At 37.1% G+C, this 25,292-nt stretch overlaps 1 protein-coding gene across 4 annotated transcripts in view; it reads right to left on the reverse strand.

Annotated features, from left to right (window-relative positions):
- Positions 1 to 25,292, reverse strand: part of WWC3 (WWC family member 3) — a 98,811-nt gene that overhangs the window by 45,720 nt on the left and 27,799 nt on the right. For 3 of the 4 annotated variants that reach the window (XM_030961838.1, XM_030961829.1, XM_030961820.1), the window contains exons 2-5: positions 16,292 to 16,401; positions 11,472 to 11,675; positions 8,312 to 8,388; positions 6,131 to 6,210 (exon numbers count right to left, since the gene is read on the reverse strand). In XM_030961838.1, the coding sequence (XP_030817698.1) occupies positions 6,131 to 6,210; positions 8,312 to 8,388; positions 11,472 to 11,675; positions 16,292 to 16,307 (377 nt within the window). In that variant the 5' untranslated portion in view covers positions 16,308 to 16,401. Of the gene's footprint in view, positions 1 to 6,130; positions 6,211 to 8,311; positions 8,389 to 11,471; positions 11,676 to 16,291; positions 16,402 to 16,485; positions 17,884 to 25,292 lie in introns of those variants that run through there. The other variant, XM_030961811.1, reaches the window with a different exon arrangement.

Genomic DNA, 25,292 nt, shown 5'->3' on the forward strand with positions numbered 1-25,292 from the left:
TTAAGACAAATTTAGAAATTTTCACATAATTAGAAAGCACAGGGACTTTTTAAGACCTCTTGTTTATTCATGTACCACTTCATTTCCAGGAATAAAATGATACTCTACTTGGAATTAACACAGCACTCAATGCCAAGACCACTCTAAAGACAAAGCAAAGCAATTATCTACCCAGGTTCCACAGAAGCAACAAATTTCCTGGGTTTAATATCCTTATGCAGAGCTTACTTATGAGTAATGTGTGTGGGTGATTTCATACACCAAAAGTAAAATGAACCTAAAGCTAACCTAGATGGTTATAACTCAAAAGGTTGACCTGTCTGGCTGTTGTATTTTTCATGTAGCATCACATATTGCAGTATCTTTTCCAGGGCTTCTACTTGATCCTGCTTTAGAAGTTTCTAACAAAGGCATTTAAATTTTCTCAGGAAGAAAACTTTAATGCCTATAATTTTATTGCAAATGCTATCCTGCCATTATAGGCCTCTTCGACTATCTTTTCCATAAGATATCTATAAGACATTATCATTCTGCACTGAAAAACATTATATGGGAACACCCCAGAAGATTTTACACCTTTAAGCAAGAAGCAAGAGCACAAGTTATAGGACTCCAGTAATACTAATGTTTCCATCTTGACATATTAAAATCACTCAAGTGGAACATCCACTGGCTGAGTTTTAAACCTTTTTTCCAACATTTCACAATAGTAAAGGACAACATATCAGGATGCAGAAGACTAGCCCAGTGTATCATCTTGATAATTTGCTTTGATTTATAGATAAAGAATAAGACAAGAGACTATAGTGAACTTATCAGAAGAACTATTTGGTCTCGGATTTACAACAAATGGCTATGGAGTTTTAACAGGTTGTATTTACAGTAACTATTGCAAATCATGTGAAGTTCCTGTTAAAATATGGAAAACTAAATTTTCCTGATAATCTATCATGAATAGAATGTGTATAGAGAAAATGTGGTAAGTTTAAAGATCTTTAGGCCAATGCTAAGAACAAATAGCTTCAGGAAAAGGTACATCAGGTTAACAGAATTAAAGATAAAAACACACATTGTTCATGACAAAGGACATCAATCTACAAAAAGATGCAGTAGGAGAGGGTATGCTATACATATAGAAGAAGAATACCCAAACTCTATGTCAAATATTGAAACTAACTAACAAGTTTCAAGATAGCTATCATATTAAATTAAGTGTCAACAAGTGTCTCTCAGCATGTTCTGCCAGTTAAAACACAAGCAGTGCAATTCCCCTTACACCTGATTACTTGTTTTAAAATTAAAACTTTAAAATGAAAAATCAAAATGAGCAAATGAAAATTCTGTGGTTTTATTGCGTAGCTCACAATATTTAGGAAAAAACAGGTTGATTTCTACAGTTTTAATTTGTTTGGTTTTTTTCCTGACAGTTACTCTTTTTGGAGACAACACAAAATAAGTCTGAATCTCAATATTTTTATTTGAACAGAAATTTCCCCAAGTTGCATAAGAAAACATATAATCTTTTATGAATAGTGGTTCAAGAACAAGAAAAGACTTAAATGTCATGTGTATTAAAGCTGGGGGTTTGTTTGTTTGTTTGTTTTCAAAATGTTGAGTCTTCACTAATTTTTAGTTAAAATCCGGAGCAGATAAAACCAGGATAAAACAACTAATCTAATTCACTAAAAGTCATGTTAAAAAGATAACACATTTTTATATGAAGGTAACTGTAATGTTAAGAACTATATTCAAATATTAGACATGAAAATGCCTTCTACACAACTGCTCGTTATACTGTTTGCCAGGACTAAGGTGGCATTTCAGGAAAAGGAAATTATTTAATTTCAACCAGATTTCTGTCCAGTTATCCACATATTCATGTTCCTGGACGCCACTTTGGAGCCCAGCGTATGAACTGATATTTGTTTAAGGAAAGAATTGGAGAAGTTCCTACTGCCAAAAATATTTAGGCTTAAATCAGTATTGCTGGCAACCCAAACTGACTAAAGTAGCTTACAAAATTACCTGTTATTTATTGTCTAATAATTCTTTTCCTTTTTTTCATAAAGATCTATTTCTGAAAGCCATAGAGTTAACAGGAGTCTTCCATTTTATTAATGGAAAATAGCATGCTAAAAATATAGATCAGACCTTTGTATGCATAGCAAGAATATTCAACTAACATGCAAGACTGTAAAGATACAAAGATGTTTCTAGGATACACAGACTATTAATGTTTGGTCATTGTTTCAGTCCTATGGGGCAGATTCCATTTTCCTCCACCAAAGCACAGGCCTGTACTTCAGCAAAAATCTAATTTTAAAGTTTTTGTCAGATCGCCTAACCTCTAAATTAGTCTGTAGCTACAAATTGTTTAGCCAGTCCTAATTCCTTGTCACTCCCAACTTTTCACAGCATTCACTCTGCTCTCCTGGCCAACTGGCCAAGTTTTCATTTCCTTTGTTGCTAAATGCCTTCTTCCTCCAGAATTCCTGCCGGGGAGCAGTAGGGTCACTGAAAACACAGGGGAGAAGGAACTGCTCCTCCTTCTCAGTCCCTGAGCCAGGCCAGAGGAATTAATTTGCTCCAGAAAAGGCCCACATTTAACCCTGTAAGTTTGGACTGTGACAGGATCAGATGCACCTTGGGGCAAAGGTGGTGGAGGCCAAGGTGCACCATCCTGCAGGGTGAGGATCTTCACAGGCTTTAAACAATGAGCTCTACAAAGTCTCCACTGGGCAAACACAAACCCATGTCCAAAGGTTTATCACACACAACATTACCAAATTTAGATGAAACTGTAGAAAGTACAGTCCTGATATAAAGCTGCAGCTCTATGAATATTGGAATCCTGACAGTACTGAGGTTGTAGAAGTATCAAAATTCCTGTCAATCATGTCTCCACTCATAAAACCCCATTTCTATAGTAATTTTGTGGTTTTGTTTTCTTTTCATTCTCCTCAAAGATGGTTAAGCCATTTTACTAAAATTAAAAAGAACAGAAAACAAAACACAGTCCAAGGCAGACACTGTACATGGAAAATGTCAATGTAAGAGATTTGCATTTAACAAAGGCATTTGAATCAGACAGCAACATAAAATGATGGAAATACTGAGCAACCCAACCACCCTCTCCATAAAAGCTGTCTCTTCTCTGAGAGCTATACCAAGCAAGGCTGCACAGAGTCACCTGGCAGCAAGCTCCAATATCTGCACATAATGCCATTTTGGTAACAGTCTCAAAGCAAACATTCAGCCAGATGTAAAGCCCCAAGTTTGATGGCTCCTAATGTTGTTCTTGGCTTACACTTGAAAAAAAGCGATGTACATGCCTTTAAAAAACCTGAACAGGATGCATGCCATTTGCAGTTTGGCAGTTACTTGAAGATTTGACTTAGCACAAGCAGGAAAAAGAATGACGCAGACCAAAACTTCAGAAAATGTAACAGAAGTGGGAAATGTCTGAAATGCAATAAACTTTAAAGGGGAAAGGGAAGCAGGGTAGGGGGGAACAGAATAAAAAAACTCAGCATTTTTGTTTTAAAGAAGGAGCAATTAAATTCTTTTCAGACAATATACTTACTTTGAGGATATGGAAAAACTAAACTACTTCAGCCTTGGTACTTGACTTGAGTGACCCTTCTCTCCCAACAAATACAGGAGGTAGAGGACAGATTGCACAGGGACAGGCTAGAGCACAGTTAGGCTTTCAGGCTAATTTGTCTACTGACTACACAAGGAGGTGAGAGAAGCTCCTCTCTTCAGCTGTTAGTTTAAGTACTCTCCAAATTGGCTCACTTCCTCCTAGAAGCAAAATACTCCCAAAAAACCACATGTATCTCACCAGAAGAGGAAATAAAAAAAACCACTTAAAAGCATGAAACAAAAACAAAACCACAAGTCTCTTTCACAAGTGAAGAAGTCACTGCAGAGAGCAGAGCACAGCTCCAGGTAACTCACAGGCAAAAGATTCTCCCCAGCTCCAGCAAGCACAACAAGTGCCATCCAGGGCATCAATGGGACAGAGGGCAACCACAGCAACAGCAGCAATGAGCAGCACTGAAGCCCTGAGTTGTCATGCCTGAACTTCTGAAATACATGCCTGGAGTGACCACTGACTAATCAGATATGATTTAAAATAATTCCTCTCTTGATATCTCTCCTATAACCCCATCCTGGAACATGGGCAACTTGACTTGGGCTATAATCCAAGAATAACATTTGTATTCTTAATCATTTGCAGACTTTATTTTTCAAAAAGTTGCACTACTTTACTGGACTATCTTAAATTAATTACACTAATTAAAACAATCTTGAGTTTCAAATGGTCTTCAAATACTTTCATCATCCTAGTCAAGTGGTTAGTCTTTTTATAAAATAATTGACCCTATACCCTTAAAATAACCCAATAACCAAGAAAAGGAAACCAAATTTAAAAAGAAGAAATGGAATAGCAATTCTTACTCTAAGAAAATATGATTAAGAATCATAAGACAAAATGGTTTTGTTCTGTTACTGTTTACATAACTACACCACCATACCAATATGTTGACTATATTTAAAATATTACTTAGTATATTGAAACTGCAAATACTTTGAGTGCTTTATTTTACTAATTTTCAGTCAATATCATACATTATCTATTCCCTCAACTACCTCTAAATGCCTCAATAAAAATACATTTATTAATAAATTATTACATTGTATCTGCCAATTAAGATTTTTGGTATTTTGGTTGAACAAGTTTTCTCCTACGAAACTTTCTAAATGCACTATAAAGCAAAAGAGCCTTGTTTTAAAAAAACAGAAAATTTTGTTATTAAAAAACCAAATCAGACACACCAAAACTATTAAGTGCATGGGTTACTCCTCCTTTTTTAAAAGTTAAATCTGAGAATCTTCCCTTAATTTGTTTTGTTATCGTAGTACCAATCAAAATTGGAAAGTAAGTACCCTAAACTGCTCCAAGATCCCTGAAATTTCATCAGAGCTCCTGAAGTGAAAGCCCATACTTTGTAGCACCAACACAATAAATCCAAAGCTTCAAAATGTTTCTGCAGCTGCTGCACTTATGTTGCAAAATCTATTAGACATGCAACAGGTACAACATTTTCAGGAAGCTCCTGCATTAGGCAGTTTGTTCACATGCATGCTGGAAAAAAAGGCCAAGGTTTCTAAATGCACAGCCACATATCCAAGTGCTGTTCAAGCTCTTGGTCTAGCCACTGGCCTTGCTGAAGGAATCTGGAAGCCACAACAACCTGTGTTTACCTGCCACCTTTTTCATGGCCTGGCAACCTCTCTCCCTATCCCACTGGGCATCCCGTGTATGAGCTATGTGTGCAGGTGACTAAGCACACACAGATGGCAGCCACGCAGCTCCCTTCCCATCAGATGGCCTGCAGGAAGAGCGGCAGGGAGAGGGTCACCACAACATTTCACAACCTTTGACACCACTGTGCACACAGTAAACAGCAGGGCTGCCTAATTGCCCTGGAAGCAGTGGCAAATTGCCCTGAGCTTCCTTTCCTTACTGGGAGGAGACAAGGATTCACTTTTACATGCAGACATTCTGCACACATGCAACACAACCCAAGGTCTCACAGAACACCAGATTTACAGTACAAGCACAAATCAGCCATACAGTGCAGAATGAGATGGCCTGACCATCAGGTAACAGGGAGAAGCAGCGTTGTGGTGTACAGAATTCCCTCTAGGAAAAGCTCTGTGCCCAGCCAGAAAGCCTTGGTACTGCCCGGGGGAAACCACTCAACAGCATGGTGCTTTGGGCTGTGCTCCAGGCAGTAGGTATCTCCAGAAAGTATCTGGGAAATATTTTTTAAAATCTAATTCCAGTTTGGTGATATCTTGAGGAAAAGTTAAAGAGCATGGCCTATAAAGCTATTCTTGCATGTGAACCTACAAAATCACAACTCCAACCAATTCTGTTTAACTTTTCTTCTATCCTTTCATATTGTTCTCACCCTCCATCACTATCACAGCAGAAAGTCTGAAGCAAAGCCTTTAACGTTTTATTTTTGACAACACTTTTCTATGAAATTCATTCAAAGGTAATTAAAAAATAAACCCAAATCCCAAAAAAAGATCCTTCCATGAACTCTTAACTTACTCTTGCAGAGTTTCCACTCCTTTTTCTTTATATTGCAGCTCCTGCTTCATCTGTGCCAATTCTCGCTTCAGCCTAGAAAGCTGAATATACAAAATAATTAAAAGTAAAAATAAGTAACAGTAACTTCCACAATAAAAATAATTGGGTTTTAAACATAAAATCTTAAGCTACTTTAAAGAACAGGAAGTGATAATTTCTCTTCTCTTTTTTTGCATTAAAATTGTGCATTAAAATAACAAAAGACTTTCTTAAATATAAGGCCCAATCAAAAAGCAGTCAAAACATTCCACTTTCAAAGTATCAATTTCCTCACCTATTCTATAAGGTTTCTTTCTCCAATAGTGCATGCTAACAGCTAGCAAGTTTCAACCCATATAAATTTTCTTCTCCCTTTGTAGCAAAGACACCTCTCAACTGTCTTAAATTCTTTAGTCAACTTTAAAAAAGATGAAACATTCATTGCTGTTAATTTTTCAATCCAGGAAAACAAAATTACTGCCAGCAGAACTGGTCTCTCTCCCAGAAATGGCAGCCTGGCTTGTCACAGTTATTTTCATATTATCCTGCCCTCTCAACCCTCTGGTCAATTATCTTGATCCAACTTAATGAGCATAAATCAAAAGTGACACAGCAAAGACGTCTCCAAAAATGTGTTCTTGTGGTTTTATGGAAACAGTTACCTGAGTAGGTTGTGCAGACCATGGAAGAGCCAAGCATGATCTGCAGAGAAAGAGCTTCTTGCCCTCCAAAGCTGACAGATAACTGAAGGCAACAGGGAGAGGAGAATGCAAGGGACAGCAGACAAATGAGGGGAATCAGGGTGTTTCAGTATGTGGTAGTGAGGCTAAGACTGAACTGTGAGCCCAAAGAGGGGCAGGGATGGAACGAAAAAAGCTCTCTCTTCTGAAGCTACCAAACTCAGGATATTTGCTAGAATTTACCCACAGCACTCTTGATTTTCACATGTACATCAGTAAATGACAAAATCATTATAAAACAGATTTTAAAAAAAAGAGAATAAAAAAATTAATTTTTATTCAGCTCTATTCCAAGAGCATGGGGCTTTGCATCAGTACCAGGATGCAAACCAGGACTGTCAGAGTCCCACCATCCTGCACAGCTCTCTCCCTCTCATCAAAATTCATAGCACGAGCCCCTAAGCTCTATACACTCACCAGCTCCTTTAACACTCACCAGAAGTAAAATGAGAAAATGCATCCTGTACACAAAAAGTTCATAGTGCTTATTTCATTCTATTTCCTGAAACAACTCAATGACTACACACACAGTCATTTGAACAGAATATCCTATGTATCCCAGGTCATTTTGTTTAAGGAGAAAGAGACAAGATAGTCATAAGTGAAAATCTTGTTTATTTTCTTCATCTATTACTTAAATAAATAAGGCTTGTTTTCTTGTTTAGGATACACTGACATTTAGAGTATGTAAAACAAGCAAACACTAGTCAGCATGTAATAAATATACACAGATAGAATAAATGCCTTTGAAGGGTGGTGAACGGGATTTATTTTCAGAGGCATTCATGTGAAAAGTGGTTACTACAACAAAAACGGAACACTACTGCAAGGATAAGTGTTTTTTAAAATACTTATTTATCAAAACCATCACTTTAGTTTTTTTTTTAAATACATAAATAAGGAACATTTTTGTTACAGAACTGCCTATTATTGTCAGAATACTTGAATTTCCCTCTCCTCATAAAAGAGTTCTGGCCAACCAGCTGAAAAATTCTATTTGACCAATAGGTCTACTGAATTGTGAAGAGATTTCCAAAAAAGTGGTTAAACCTGCAGTCCAGCAGAATCTCAATGAAAATGGGTAAATGGGTTTGAACTGAAAGAATCTGGCCACAGAGAATTTACTACTTGTGGCAGTTTGTAGAGAGAAAGCAATTTCTGAAAGCCTGGCTGAGCTTGCCTCTGACATTTGTGACAAAAATGTCTGCATTTTTACCATGGAAAAAGCATTACCTCTCAAGTCACCGAAATGCAGTTAATATAGAGCTGTTTTAACAGAGCAATGGTAAGAACAAAAAAGCACTTTTCAATACAGTATTTCTAGAAATGCATGCAACGTTCAGTGTAAAGTAAAAGAGACCCTTCCTCCCTCCCTTCCCCACGCCTAATTCATATTTTTACAAAATGAAAAAAGATTACTCACTCTGTCACGACGGCTGGCTATTTCTGCTTTAATCTGATATGGGTCATACTTGGTATTAGCTGAAAATCCAGAGAATGCTAAACAGATGGAAAACAGTATTTTACTTTTTTTTCCCCCTTCTTTAATACAATTGTTAAGATGTGGCACTATTTGATAAACCATTTCATTAATTCTTTTTCTTATAAGTCACTAGGTTCTAAAATTATCCTCTGTGCTGAAGTACAACTGAAGATTTCCATTTGGCCCACCTGAGACTTTCTTTTCATCCTGAACACCACCAAAAATTGCATATAGCAGCACTGCATATTTCCTAAAAGCAACTCACTCCTCTGATAGGATGATGGCATCTACTGAAACAAGCAATTTGTGTAATATTAATAATTACTTGTTACTTCCTAGGTACACTGAATTAACACTATGATAGGGACTAAAGTTAAAAAAAAATTATTGCCAGAACAAAATTAGATCAGCTAGGGAGAGAAGCTGCCTTCTAAAGCAACAGTGTAGGGAACTGAAAACCAAACCAACCCTGGCAAGTGAGCTCTTAACACAGGGTGTCTACAGTCAGGCAACTATTTCAAGCCGTGGCATTACAAGCTAAAGCCTGCACAGATGAACTAAAGGTTCTAGAGGATAGATGGGGCAAGAGCAACCATGATTTATGGAGCGAGCCATTCAAGGCAGCTCTGGCCCACTGAAAAATGCCTGGTATGTGGATGGATGGGGTTGTGCTGTCAGACCTTCCATCCTCTTGCAGAGCTGAAGGCTGCTGTACTGAAACCCATATCCGTGTCTGGGGCTGCACTGGGCCTTTTGACTCTTTAAAGAATACTGCAATGCCAAGGTCATGTTGAGCATGCAGGAACTTGCCCAAATGAGTAGTCATGCCTGGTCTAATTCTCTAAATCCAGGATTTTCTATGGATTTTTTTTTTGGAAACAGTGCTAATCACAACTGAGTCACAAAACTGCTGCATGGGCACCTCCCTGCCAACCCACAACCGCTGAGCTCACCTCCCACTCATAAGCACACGACACCGAGTCAATGGCAGCACCCGCAAGCAAAGTGGAGAAAAACAGTTTGTGAAGTTTTAGTTTAAATGTAACAACTTGAAACAAATGGTGGTGGAGGCAAAGATATTGGTTATATAAGCATCCAACTTTGGTAATGTAATTGCACTCACATTAGAAACCTGATATTTCTGTACAATAAAAGAAGAGACAACCATCTCACAGTGGAGTGGAGGAGTCAAATTAATAAAAACAAGTGGAGAAGGAGCTTTTGGGAATCTTGAGTTGACAGCATGATTAATCCCGAAAAGGATATTTAAAAAAAAATTTTAAATCATCTGAGTAATCAACCCATCCCATTTTCTCAAAACCGATGCATATGACCTTAAACCAATATAAAATATATTAACGCATCTGTAGAAAATTAAAATATTTTCCCACCTCAAAACAAGCAAATGGTTTTATATTTCTCTTACAGATTTTCATTATTAACTCCAGAAATACCTACAAAACCCTGAACTATCAGAAGATTGAGAAACATCAGTAAATTGACATAGCATTTGCTTTCATTACAGATAATCCCAAATTTTGTAATTTTCAGTCATATTTTGTTGCTGTTTCAAATAACTTATTTATCTAAGAGCTTCAAAAATATTAAAAAGGTTATCTTTTTCGAGGATGTTTTCATCTTCAACAAAACTTTCTGTCTGTATATTCACCTGAAGTAATTAAACAAAATATCCCACAGAACTATTGCAAATTTAAAAAAAAAAAAAACCAAAACAAAACAAAAAGCCCAAGGTCCTAGAAAGGTTTTGCAATAAATGGTGATTTAGATTTTATAATCTCAAAAAATACTGATGACACTATCTTTTACTTTATTCCAAGTCTTTAAATACTTGTTAAACACACTTTACACAATAGTTTCTTTTTTAAAAAATTCTTTCTTAATAGGAAAATATTTCGCTACTTCTTCAGAAACTTGAACATGAGAGGAGGAAATAAGACTAGTCACAACTCTTCAGTTATGTTACTGAAACTGAATGACAGAATGCATATATATAAACTAAACAAAAAGATGAGAATCGCAGTTCAACAGTAACAGAGTACTTGGTCCAAACCATCTGGGACACCTCAGCTCTGGAAAACATCTTTTATTCAGGATTTTGGCACATGTATGATTTCCCTTGGATTAATAAATACAACTGAATCATTAGCTAAACACTTCTATCCAGATACCTGCTGTAAACCCCCTTCCACAGTCAGATTTCTTGAACATTTTCAGAAAAGGCTAAAGCAGAGCTTCCCGTTCTTATCAAATCATTGGCATTTAACAGCAAACCTGCAGTTAAAACAATGACTGTACAGCCACTGAAAAACTCCAAGTTAAAAAAAAAAACAACCAAAAACCACTAAAACTCCACTAATTTCCATATAGCTGTTGGGTATAACCACTTCTTAGAATTAGTCTGGTTGACTCTTTGACAAAGACACCTGCACCAACCAACAGCCATGACAACAGGGCAACATCTTCAGAATTCAGAAAAAGTGTATTATCTACTCCAAGCTACCAGAGACTTGATTCTGAAGAATGAAAAGGGCAGGAAATTAAAGCTCTCCATCACCAACATCAGTATCACAGGCTGGCACTCAAGAATGAGGTGAACTAATGAAATATTGTCTTCTAGCTCATGGTCAGAGGTACTCTTGAACACAACAGCTTGTTCCTAACTCTTTGTAAATTTGCTAAGCAGACTATGGATCCACAGATGGTTTCCCCTAAGCTGATGGCTCCCTCCTACGTTGAGTAGAAAATAATCTTTGACTTTAGGAGTGCAGGTAGGCAGCTCATCCAGCAACATTCAGCCCTTGCTGCCTTGCAGGAAGCATCACTACACCTGGCTCCAAGACATGCAGAAATACCAGCTGGGATATACACCTGTTTAAAGTTACATCTCTTTTTAATGTTAACATTTATCCCTATTAAATCTCTGTTGTAATAGACGTAACAGGAATTGGAAGACATTGAATTGCAGAGTCAAAGGACCTTCATTCAGAGAAGAATCAGGTGATGGAAATACTCCACACTATTTCTTACACCACACCTTGTGAGGGCAGGTGGTAGTATCAAGAAAAGATAGTAAACTCACAGCTGGCATAGGAACGGCTGTCATCCTCACACATTTTGTGCAATTGTTGATATTCTTCTTGGGCTAGCTCAAAACGCTGCTGCTTTATTTGGTAAATCTCTTTCTTGGCATTGAGTGCCTCCTGGGCAACTATTAAATATTCCTTCAGCATGCGTTCTTGCTCCCTTCTCCATTGTTCCCTTGGATCCTCAATTTGTGTGAGCTCTAAGGAGAGAAAAGAAAAAGCATTAAAATAAAATAATATGACACTTTGTGCCACTAAGTCCAAGTTATTTTTGTTAATGTCCATTCTCAACCAGCACACCTGACACTAGAGTCCCCAAAATCACTCCAGCCAGGACAGAAGAAGGAAGGATGCAGAGTGAAAGAACAGGAAAGCCTTTTCAAATATAAAAGGCATTTAAGTGTTATTCTTTTCTTTACAAACCAGTGCAAACCCAAAGAAAACAGTAATTTGGCTCTAACCTTCCCTCATAGCCAACTTGAAAATTCCAAGAATTACGTAAAAACCCAGAACCACAAGGAAAAATTAAAGGTATCTCGATGCTTAACCCATAAGTCTATAAATAGCTGGAACTAACTTATGATACTGCATACAACTTCACAAGCTTAACATCTTAAAAGGACAGAGGCTACCCCTGCATAGTTTTTTGGGTTGGTTTTTTTTTGTCTTAAGAAATAGCATTCTGATGTTTTCCCTTGCCAGGATTTGGACCAGTTTATACTTAAACACAAACCAAAAACAAGCTTCCACAAAAAAAAAATCTTTCCCATATCTATTGATTTTCAAGGTTATTACTGCAAAATAATCTCTTTGCAATTGCAAAGCCATTTGAGGATGACACACATTACAATCCTAAAAATTATTGGTTCATTTTGGGGGGTTTTGTGAGTCAAATAATATGTTTTACATAACAATGTTGATGTAAAGCCTTGTGTTTAAATGTAATGTTAATTTCTAATGATTGAAGCTCTACCTGCAGACACAATGTCTGTGTTCAAAGTAGTGGCAAAACCTGCAGCACAGTCAGGAGCTAAGCGCCTAGCAATTTTTCCAAACTTGGTTTCTTACAAGAGATGAAAGCCAGTTATGTTTTGCATTAATCCTGAGTACATAATTCAGTATATTGGTGCCAGTGATAAAATACAAAACTGTAGAAGATTAGGCACAACAGATTAAGAACTCTAATGGTGTCAAGGTCATGCTAGCAGCTCTACCATTTGAGAGCCATCTGAAAAGTATATAAACAAAAACAGAAGGCTCATCAAAGAGCAGTGCTTCCAACAGATTTGCAGATTAGGTTCCTAAATAACCTTTTCTCTTAACAGTTGTACCTTTCTCTCCTGCAACTCCTCACATTGAAGCATTATAAAGATGGTGCCTACAGTTCTGCAATTTCTCCCCACTTCCCAGGGACCCCTTTGATTCCCTTCTGACTCCAGTGTCCTGAAAGTATCTCCTCTGGCAAGGACAGGATGTGCTTTGGCTCATTGAGCTGCCATAAATCCTTCTCTACATGGAGGGCAAGCAGAAGAAAAGAGTTCTGACTGCTGCCCACCCTTCACTGAGGGCATTTCAATTTCCACTGCTAATTCATCTGTCCATAAGTTCCTCTGAAATCTGTGCAAATTCTAATATTCCTAAAATTGCTAAATCCCCATGGAAACAATGAGAAATCAGTAAATAGTTATAAAACAGACAGGCTTACTGGGATTCAGTTTTTGTCTTCGAATGGTAAATTATTAGTCCTAATCTCAAAAAACAACCCAGGCTAAAGTGTTACGTTCTATTACCCATTAAACTTCTGAGATCCTACACTTCAGGGCACTGCATCTCTCACAGAATTATTTCAGAAGCCTTCGAAAAAGCTAGCAGCATTCATCAGAGGTAGAAAACTTCTTTAGTGCATAGGAAGCTCTGCTTTTTTCTGGTTTATGAAACTTTGCCCTGGATTTCTAAACAAGTTTGCCACATAACAAGACTAAAGCTACATTGTATGATAAAATTAACTTCCTTCATTTCTTTACAACCAATTAAAAAAACCCCACTATAGTAACTCAAGAACAACCCCAGACAAACGCAGAGAATATATTATTCCCTCACTGGGGAATGCCCAACTGCTTAGAGGAGACTTCAAAGGCTCCCAAGACTCTGAGGAGGAGGGAAAGGAATTCTGTGGCTGGCAACTGCCGAGGTTTTTAAGCAATGGCTGGATAACAGCCAAGAGCAGCTTAGTAAGGGTGTCAACAAAGTACTGAATTTACAGAACAAGATGGAGATCAGGGTTGGAAGCACCATTGAGATTTACAGAAGATTCTTCTGTTCCTTGGGTTTTTTTCCAGTTTAAATAGAAAACTATTGCCTAGAAATCTTTTTCTTGCTTCCTGGGTAAACAAACATAGCAAAAGACTTAGAAAAAAAGCAGAAGTATTGCTGTCTTCTTTTCAAAGGTGCAAGGGCAAAAAGCTTGAGAGACTACACAAAACATGAGAGGTCCCTGGTAAGTGTAAGTGTAGAAAGACTCTCTTTGAATTATCCCTAGCATTTTCTCACAGCACTTCTTGACACTGAGGCACTTCTAACTGTTTTGTCGATTAACACAGAACTCCAATGCTGCATAAAGCATTTAACCCAGTCAGCCACAAAAGACAATTCAAATGTTTTTTCCTGAATCTGCCATTCCAAGTGGTTTAGACATACTCATTTCAGAAAAACATTTCTTCGGCTCCAAGACCATCTCCTCCACTTGTCTGAAACTACCTCATGATGCACATGATTAGTTCTCACTTCTACAAAAGAAATTTATGCAGTCTTGATTGGCACCTTTGTTGTCCACAGTTTAAAAATTGCATCAAGTGTCCAACTAATTTCTGAATAATAATTATCCAGCTATAATATCAACTCTGTCTTCCCTCTTACTATAAATCTTGCTGGTATATGAAAGCACTGTATTAGCCTAAGGGTGACAAACTTTCACTGTGACGGCTGAATTACCATTTAGGATAATATCTGTGGGCTGCAAGTAATTAGCTATCATGAAAGAGACAAATTTTGCAACCTTGTTAATTGTTGAATGATTCCTTTTACTCAGTTCAGCACTGTCTGCACGAAGCTTCTATTCCTCTGTTCGTACATTAACTTTATTTCATACCTAATATGATTAGCTTTACTTTTCCAGACTCATTAATATTCATCTTGTCTTTCTGTCTACCCCCCTGATCATTTGGGAACTCAAATGCTCTTTGCAAAGACTCTCTTCTACAATTTTTGCTCTAAATTGCACAGAAAAAAACGTAAGCCAGATCTGACATGCCTACAATGATTAATATCCCTTCTGTAAGTTCAAACTTGCAGTCTGTAGTAAAGCTGCTAATAACAAAATCCAAAAAGCAAAAGGAAGCTCTGTTTTTGCATGTGATGGTGATTGTTATTCCTGTCACAGAGGCCTATCAGTAGCTTTTTTAAGACATTGCAATAGGAATTCATATTCTAATCATTTTCTGCAGGGACTTTAAACCCACCTGCAAATTAAAAAAAAAAATTAAGAGTTGGCAATACTGTAATTTTTTTAAAAAATATATGCATTCGTGCACATCCTTTGGTGTAACTGCACTCCATCACTACTCCAATGTAATCCTCACTTCTTAATTTTCAACATTACTAAAGTTAGCATGACAGCAATCCTTAAACTAATACTTTTTTTAAACACAGAGTTATTGTATGAATTACCTAACAGTCTGTATTTATTGCCTTTGAATTTTCTTGTCTATCTATCCTTGTGATTAATGTATTAACAGCTGTTTCAAGTTTATCATTTAGTTAATGATCTTTGTTAAATTTCACAACAAATAAGTACATATATAGGTCAAATGATACCATGGGAATATTTATTATTCTGTTGTTTAGGTTTTTTAAAGCAAGTAATTGTGAAACCACAATACACAAGTAATTCCAATTATGGCTGGAAGCCCAAAATTATTATTAGACTTTCATTTTTTAATTGACTAGACTTCAAGTAGATAGTATTGAGGTTGGTTTTTCAGATTATACTATTTACCATTGCTGTGATAGCCCACATAACTACTTTCTTATTTTCTTAGTCCCCACCAACTGCCTATTCCCACAATACTGAAAGCATTCACTCAATGGTGATAAGAAGCTTAATGATAGCACAACAGTAATAGCAGCAGCAGTACAAAGCTATAAAAATAAGACATTTTTTTAAAAGTAGAACTGGCAAATGTGCCAGAGTGATGATACAAAGCTCAGCGATAGTCCAAAAGGGAAAGTGTTCAAAATTAGTTTCCAAAAGGCACATCTGTTGTCTTTTTGATACCATTTTGTACTGCATTAAAACATAAAATATACATTGCTTAACCAAGAATGAGATTACTGTATTTCACAGTGCTTCTGATTAAAAATCAGCACACTTCTCTCAGAATATATTTTGGTTTTCAATCTAGAAGAGTGAACTATGGATGACAGGAAAAATAGGAAATGTAAGAATATAACACAAAAATCTTTCTGATATATGACAAAAAGCAATGACAAAATTACTAATACTTCACAGTATGACCAAGCAAACCAAAATATTTTGATACAATACAGTTCAATCATAGGTTGTAAAATTCTTTACAAATGGAATTCTTTACAATTTTGCCCCCGTGTGAAAGATAAGGAAACACATTCTGCAAGAAATTATTTGCATACATTTTCTCACTGTGGCACGAGGTGTATAAATGGTATAGGAAGCAAAGTTAGTGGCAAGAGTAAACACCAGCTTGCTAGCATTCCTCAAAACAATCACATATCTACTCACGATTTATGTGGTCCATATAATAAACTCCAATCTGTTGATCGTAAACAGTTTCCCATCCTAAAGGAAGCTCATCACCAACACAGTCAGCAAATGTCAGGGGCTTTGTAATCCTGTAAAAATAAAAATAACACAAATAAATAAAAAAGGTGTAGAGTTTACAATGCAATGAATGCTATTACATGTTTTGAAGATACCTTTGCCAGTTGATCAAAAACTAGTTATGCTACTTAGGAATGTGCTGATAATTACAAACATACAGTTTCAAAAGAAATTTTCATTTAAATATGCTGACAGATACTCCCCAAACAGGTAAGACAAGCTTCTCCCCTCTAGTTTCTATGTATAACAATTTAATTATAATGGCATGCAGTCCTGCCAGTTTTTTTCCCATACTGCAAAGAACACAAATGTGAAGCTGGAGTTCACCACTGCTGAAATTACTAGAAGCTTTATATGTTTTAACTTCTTTTGGGTGGCAATGTAGCAAAAGTGCTTGTCTTTGAAAAAAAATAACAAAATTCAAGACAGCACTTTATAACAGATTTCCTCTTATCAATTTTACCTTTCCAACTACTATGATATTCTCTTGGTCCAGACATATCCAAGTTACTTCCTCTCTCAAAAAGAAGAGACAAACAAATGTCTCTGAAGAATTTTGAAGCAATTAGACCAGAAACAGTAATTAATAAGTAACACCATTACTATCTAGCAGCTTAAAATATCACAGCCCTTGCTAGACAAAGTCTTAATAGATCAGTAGGCAATAGAAAACCAGAACAACCATGTCAGTGTTGACAGGGACACTGAAAGTACTCGGTTCCATATTATACAGAAAGACTCTAAACCAACACTGCTCTAGAACAGCAAGGTATATAAAAAACTAGGAAGAATAAATAATATAAATATAAAAAGCCTTTATGCTCAGTCTAATCATGTTTATTACCCAAATATTCATTTTAATCTTTACTTAACCCCTAGGATAATGTTTTCCTCTACAAGCTGTCACAAAATTCATATACTGAAAAGCTACTAATAAAGTAATTTCAATTACATATGGGATATAGATACAACGCCTTCCTCACATATTTGTTGAGGCACTTCTAATACCTACAATGATGACAACTTTGCAAACATTAAATACATGCATTAATTTAGGGACTGACTTAAGCTCAACAGAATCTGTAGCATTATATTCTTTGTTGTACTTCCACTTGTATATTGTAATACCAATTAAGGTTTTCTGATGCCAGATTTGGACTATACTTACAAATACTGCTGAATGGAGAGACCATTAGGACTCATAAATGCCCTTCATCAGATAACACCTGTATAACACAGTAACTTTGTCTGAACTAAAGTATGCCTGTCTTTGAACTTGGAAGTGCTTGCCCACCTCAAAATAAAACAAACCAGAACAATCCAGTGGTAAAGACTTAAAATGATGGAAATACTACTACAGCTACATTCTAGCTAGCCCAATGGTGCAGTAATCACACCATTCAACCACCAGGACACAACATAAAACTTTGCACACAGCAAACAGAAAACCTGCATTTATCTGCCTCCTGAAACTATTTTACAGTGATTGAGATTACAGTGTTCAAAACTAACTGTAGCAGAATAATTTTAAAAATATCCTTACTCATTTCAATGTCATGTTTCAACAGCTCTGCACAACAGTAGAAAGATCAAGCTATTCAGGTCAAATAACAGCTTGATCCTACTTGGTTGATTCTCCAACACATATAAACAGTTTAACAAGAAGATGTACAGTGGTGCATACTTGTGCACCACTGTTTAAAGTAAAAATTTTCCATTACTGACAAATATGTAGTTTACATCATGTAACTATGCAAATCCAGAGATGCTCTATTCAAGAAAGAAAATGTTACTAGGAACTGACATAAGCACTCTCATTGATTCATTTAGCAGTCAGGCAGACCAGATATTGCCAAAATACTCCTGATCTCCCTGGAATTCAGTCAAATATTAAACATACAAAGTGCAGCATTTTTTCTTACACTCCCATGGTCTTGTTCTGAAGACATAATGTTTACAATTTCTCAAAGTAGTCTAGACATCAGCTCCTAAATTACCACACTATAGGCAAGATTTTCTTTGGAATGAGTTATGAGACTTGCTTGCCTGTTACACAAACATACCCTCACCCTTTATTCATAAATAAAACCTGCACATGATACTCTAACCTTTCACACTACAAAAACTTTAATTCAATGCTCTCTGTGATCCTGCCAGGACTCAGACTTGCAAGACAAGGACAATGTTCACTTTTTGGGAAAGGGAGGCTGAAGAAAACCAATGCATCTGGTTTAACCAGTTTTCATTACAGAATTATAAAAGCATGTATGAACAGTTTAATTAATAGTTTTGAAGGAAAACTTGTAGGGGAAAAAACCCAACACATAAAGAGCTGTCTTCCAGATATTCAGACCATTATTAAGTTGATATTGCTCATTTTAAACTATAATCAAAATTGTTCCGAATTGGGTTCCCTTCAGACAAAGCACAATGTCATATTGACTCAATCCAGTCACATTTATACCTACTGAGCTGGATCTTCAGCCAAAGACACAAAACTAAGAATTGGAAGTTTCTGCCTGTGTTTTGCACTGCTTTGACAAAGTGAACTGAAAAAATACCTTCCTGGTTTAACCAGCACAACTCTGAGGACAAGACTAGTTTCTTGCCAGTTAAGGAAACTAGGGTTTTTCAGAATAACAAAGACAAAATGAAAGAGATGCAGATATCTACATTGGAGGTCAGCCACAAAGTACAGCAGCTGACTGCTGAAATTAAGTATCTGCTGGAAATTCTGCTTTACCCTCTGGGTTTGTTTCTAATTAGCTTAAGTTCCATAAAATAGATCTTTTCTACTTTTTTATAAAGAATTGTACAAGGTACATCTGTTAAAACATTTCAAAGTATTGAAATAAAGACACAAAACTTTTCAAAGCATTATAAAGACAAAGACACAACAAAAATGCTGCCATCTTTGATGAAACAAAAAACACGGCTGTCCCGAACTGTGCTATTCACAGTAAAGAAAAATTAAGGCATTTATCTGATCGAGGTAGTAAACAATAACACACTCACCCATGATCACCTCCTGTTTCCCCCAAAACAACTGGCAGACACTAATAAGAAGGTTCTGAACTTTCACCTGAAGATGAAAATCCCCTGAGACCACTTTACAGCATTAAGTTTTTGCCACCACTGGACCTACAGGCCAGGTACAAGTAACAATTCTCCATGGGGACCAATTCTGCACAGATCAAAAAACCAACCTTAATGTCAGATTAACTGACTTTATCCTTTCCAAAAATAATGATGCTCCTCAGTCCTTAGGCACCCAATCTTTAGTCACTCTGAAACCATTCAGAAGCAAATACAGAATCATATAAGAAAGCTTTCATAATCCAAATCCAGTATATCAAGCCCAGAGAAAAATCTTTGAGCAATGTCATGCACCTCAGATCTGTCAGTTCTGACTCTGCCCAAATTATATGTTTTCATTAAGAAGAAATAAAAGCCAGGTATTTGCACTCAATCCAACAGACACATCTGAAAACACAAGTTTTATTCACATTTTCTCTGTTTCAATTACCAAGCTTAACAATTAGAATACAGAAATTAAACTGTAAAATAAAACCAAACAAGCAACTAAGTTTTTTCTCCTCCTTGCATACTTAATTTTGAATCTTTATCCACTACAACAAAAAGAAGGATTCCACAACACATTATTACAGCTTTCTGAATATGTGGCAGCAAAACAAGTACTTCTTGAATGCATCGGTTCATGGAACTGGATGGGGAGAAGAAAAGGCATTAAAAGATAACGGATAAATACCATTTTAGATAATTTTCTTCACAAATGCTTTCAGCTTCAGATACATTGTTAACAGCATCTAATTTCGAACCCCTCTCCTCCTCCCCCTCCCAAAAAAAACTCACAGAAAACCTCAAACTTTAAATAATAAAGAAAAGCTTCTCGGTGCAAAGGAAAGACATACTTCACCTCTCCAAAGCACAGTTTCACAGATAGAGTAGGGCAACTTCATTGCCATAGACCTTCAAAACCAGAGCCAGATCACTAAAAGCGCAAGGCTTTGGAAAATTTTAGGAAAAATCCTCAGTCTTCCCATGGCCCTGATGCCGCATTAGAGGACCCTGGCTGCTTGAAATCCCTAGGTCTAATTGAGTAAAACTTCCCCTGGGAGGAACTAAATAAAGACAAACACAGCCTGTTTTTCCAAGATCTTGAACAGGAAATCGAAAAGGTGTTCCAAAGCAGAAACTGTTGTTAACTAGTTGCCCTCCTTTAAACGATGCCTAGACACCTAAATTACATACAAGGTCACCCCACCTTTCAAAGTGGGCCTTGGTTAAGAGGAAAGCACTAATCATGAGGGCTAATTATGAAAAAGAACCACTGAGTTCTGAACAAAAGTCACTGTCTGTTGGAGACAGAGATAAGAATGCAAGAATAGCAGCTGTCAACAGTGTTTTTAATTTTGTTTCTGATTTTGGTCAGGTCCAACGGCAGCAAAAAATATAATAAAATAACAAAATTTGATACACCTCCACAAACAACTAGGAGAAAAAATTTCCTTAAACCTGATCTCAGTCCGAGTTGTCATCTAATGGGATAGACGTTTTTGCCTGACAAATGCAGATACAGAAACTGTATTACTAATTTACTAGGAAACTGCATTAATTCACATTAGAGATCTGAAGAACACCATGCAATTTAAAAATGAGTAATAGAATAGCTAGAAAAGAATTAGCAATCTGATAAATCTAGCAATAGTTTCTCCAAGGAAAGTATTATGCCAAGTATATTACTGAAGTGTTACAAGGCAAGAAAGAGAAAAGGCAAAATGAGAAATCATGCACACACTTGAAAGCTTTCAGTCAATGCTTTTTTCTTACCACCTTTCAAATGTGAATTTAAGTTACAGATATTGCTATAAAGTTCAACTAACCCTCTTGTCTTGTACCATTGCTCTTATTCCCTCCAACTGCACAGAGAGAAAAAAAAAATTTAAAAATCCCAACAAACCAAACCAAGAAATTGAGAAGCAATGTTTCACAGACACTGGCAAGAAGAGCTGCTTACACTGAGGGGGAGAATGGGACGACTGTTATGTTGTTTTTAAAAGTTACACTGCAGTCCTGGAAGCACTTTGACATCTTCCACCACCATAGCTCTGGCCTGGGCGCAAGAGCATCTCTGCGACAGAGAGGGACACAGCTGCGCCGTGATTACGAGCAGGCTGCCCTCCCCAGCAGGCACTGCCCGGAGCAGGGCAGGGACACGGCAGGGACACACTGCCCGAGCAGGGCAGGGACACGGCAGGGACACACTGCCCAAAGCAGAGTCCCCAAAGCAGGGCAGGGACACAGCAGGCACACACTGCCGAGGGAAGGAGCTTCCCTCCGCAGGGCAGGACCAGGCACCGGTCAGAGGCACGCAGCCTCAGCCCGGGCAGCGCCCGCAAGTCGGGCACGGGCTGCTCGCAGCAAGTGCCACCATGAGCTCCTGACCCACTGTTACAGCACTCTGGAGTACACCATGGTTTTCCTCCTCGACTGTCCTCCATCCACTCAGCTCTCTGCAAGCAGCCAAGTCATAAAAATGAACTGGATTTTGAAATGAAGTTTGGCAAATTACACACCAACTGCTTAGTCAAAAGTACAACAAAGTTCACCCAACTATAAGTATCTTTTCAAGATACAAGTTTCTTTTAACCTTTTTCTTAATCCAAATTGTGTATCTTCATTTTACTACGTGATTTAACCTCAGACTCTGAAAAAAATAACTCACTGAATATCTATTAAATTCTTCCTTAAAATAAATCCACAATACAGATAGCCAGACTGAAACTTACATAAATGAAATTCTGTGCTCAGGACAAAGACTTAAAGAAGGTAATGTGTTCAGAGTCATTGCTGGGATACATTTCCCTTGGGAAAAAAAAAGGTACCCTGCAGCAAGGAAATCACAGCGCCAACTCTTTCAACGGTCACTTGAAATTCAGTCTTTTTAAGACCACACTGTATTTTGCATCTATTCATGTTGTTATTATTATTATAATTCTTTTTTTTTTCTTTACAGCAAATAAACTGCAAACAGAATTTTAATACTGTCCAGTCAGTGTATTTGCTTCAATTTACAAGCCAACACAGCACAAATCAATATGCAAAATACAAGGCACAGGATGGCACTAGCTAGCCATTTGTACAGTAATAAATCAACTTCTTGAAGTGTGAGGAAAATGTGTGATAATTATCAGACCATTTTTAAAATTTAAACCCTGAACAATAAGATTTTGCGATGTAAAATGTATGTAAAGCTACACAGCTAAGAGAGAACCTATACGACTTGTTGACTTCCAAGAAGTAATAGCAGCTTACACTGTCTATAAGCACCTCTAAGAAATGTACCCAAGGACACCCTCTTACCTTTCACTATTCTAGAAAAAATAAACATTTACTATCAAGCAACAATAGTCAAACGACACACTTTTGTTTTTACCCTTTCTCATACTCTCCAAAACCAAAACAGCTGAAAACTACTGGCTTAGTATGTTGAAACATAAAATGCTATGTCCAACTGCAGATCTCGCATAACTTGTCTGGCTGCTCAGGAACTGCTGAAACAGTTCCACACAAGTAGCCAAGTCTTCCAGCAGCTATCCATTTCTTAACAGCAGCTATGATCCATATCCAAAATCAGAACACAAATATTATGGGAAATACTTGCTGAAAATATTTCATGTACACCATGAAAATGCCTTTCTCAAAAATCATAGCCAGGTTAAAAGTCAATGCTTTTAAGAAAACTATTTTTGCATCTGCAATTTATTGTGGTTTTTTTACAGAGAATAAACAGTAAAAAAATGGGCAGAAGGGTTAAGTAGGTCTATCTATGAATGCTTTAAAACTTATTTAGTTTATGTACACATAGATAGCCTGAAGTGACCGGCAGCTGTACAAAACCACCAGCCAAATCCTAAGATTAGCAGTGGGGCAAAGACAATTGCTGGAGGGACTGGCTGAAGAAAAGCAGACTGGACAGCAGATGACTTGACATCTAGATCAGAAAGTAGACAAAAGTATATATGGCAGCTGGGTATAAACTGTAAGAGGAAAACAGTAGGAATGTGTGGCAGATAAGACAGCTAAGGAGGAGAAATTAGGAAACTACAGTTTCTGATTTTAAATCCCACCTTCATACTGAATATGCTCTTTGCTAGAAAGAGTAACATGCAAAATATTTACAACTTTTCTTTTGCCAGTTCTACTCAAAAATCTCTAAATATTTACAAGATCTTCTTGAGGACTTCCGTGTGAGACTCCAAAAAAAACCCTAAAACCAAATGAATAAGAATCAAAAGCCTAAACTAAACAATAAAGAAAATTTAACAGAGAATTTCAAAATTCAAGAAGCGATCTGAATTCTTCCACTTGTGTAAGAAGCCTAACATGACATTACATGTGTCCAGATACAGCGCGTCTTTGGAGCAAGTATGCAGCGCTCTAGTTTCCAAAATCTGCGGATAGTAGCACTTTTCAACTACATCTGATTGATAATCAAGGTCCCAGCTAGTAAAGGCCAGGCACGTAGTTATCCATTTATTTCTTCCATCCTGCAAATCACAACTCTGCAACCTTCTCTTGGAGACAAGCAAGTCATCAAGCTGTCAGATTTCTATGTCCTCAGAATATACTAAAACACATTTCTATGTTCAGTTCTGTCTTAGTTTTGCAAAGACTCCTCGGGTTTGAGAATATCAATTTCCTGCTAGCTTATTTGACCATGATCTGGCCCATCAGTTAACAAAACCATTGTAGAAGAGTCAGTGGGAGAGGCAGTAAGTGCTTCACCCTCACACAGAGGAGTGTATGTATGTATATATATGAGTATGTGTGTATGTATGTATATGTACATGTGCTTGTGTGTAAGAGTATGCCTATACACAGAAAATATTCACTTCCGACTGCCGCTCACAACTTCTGTACGCAACCATCAGATGAAGAGGAAACACCTGCACTTTCCTAATGGAAGTCACCCGAGCAAAGGTGAAAAAGTGCATCTGGCAAGATCTTACCAACAAGTTCTTTAGTAATAAGCATTTTGCACATGAACAAGAATCAATGGAGGAGTTCAAAGCAGGAAGAAAATATAGCAGACAGGAAAACGGTCCCCAGCAGAAAAATGGGACATAAAACTCCAAATTCAATCCATGAAGCTCCATGTGTTAGAACAAAAAGAGGCACCGAAAGAAGCTTTACATCTCAGTAAGAAGTAAAATGGTCTTACACGCTGCAAGACACTATCATGCAGTCGAATACACTCTGAGGACTCTCACATGATCACTCAAAGTTTACATCAAAAGAGATTAGAACATTCTCACTATTACATTGGCTCTTTCACTAGCAGTTTATTAAAATGTTTTGGTTATCACTAGTACTGCTTACTAGTGCAGTAGAGAAGTGTAAAGTTCTTCAAAACTGTCTGCCCATCTATTACATCCTCTTGCTAACCTCAGGTGTCCTATATCCAGAAAGATTACATCAGCATTAACTATCTTTAAGTCTGACCTTGCTAGACTAAACTTTTCTTCAAAATCTTGACATCTACGTGACTGTCCCAAACACTATAGCAAAGATTTTTCCACAACTTTCTAATAGCCAATGGTAATTCAAGTTTCTGCACATTTATAATGGCTATCTCTTCACCACTGGAGGCGTTCTTCTCCCTTAAATTTATCATTCTTCTTTACCAATTATCCAGATTGGAAATAACTAAATATGTATGTGTGCGCGCATATACGTACACATACACACACATGCACACACACACACACACGTGATGCGTCCACATACTGTATTGATTTAATGGTCTGAACACCATCCAAGTGTTAAATGACTGGAGCTTAACTTAGACATTCTTCAATGAAGAAAGCACTGTGAAACA

This window comes from Camarhynchus parvulus, chromosome 1 (assembly GCF_901933205.1).
Source record: "Camarhynchus parvulus chromosome 1, STF_HiC, whole genome shotgun sequence".
Taxonomy (NCBI): Eukaryota; Metazoa; Chordata; class Aves; order Passeriformes; family Thraupidae; genus Camarhynchus; species Camarhynchus parvulus.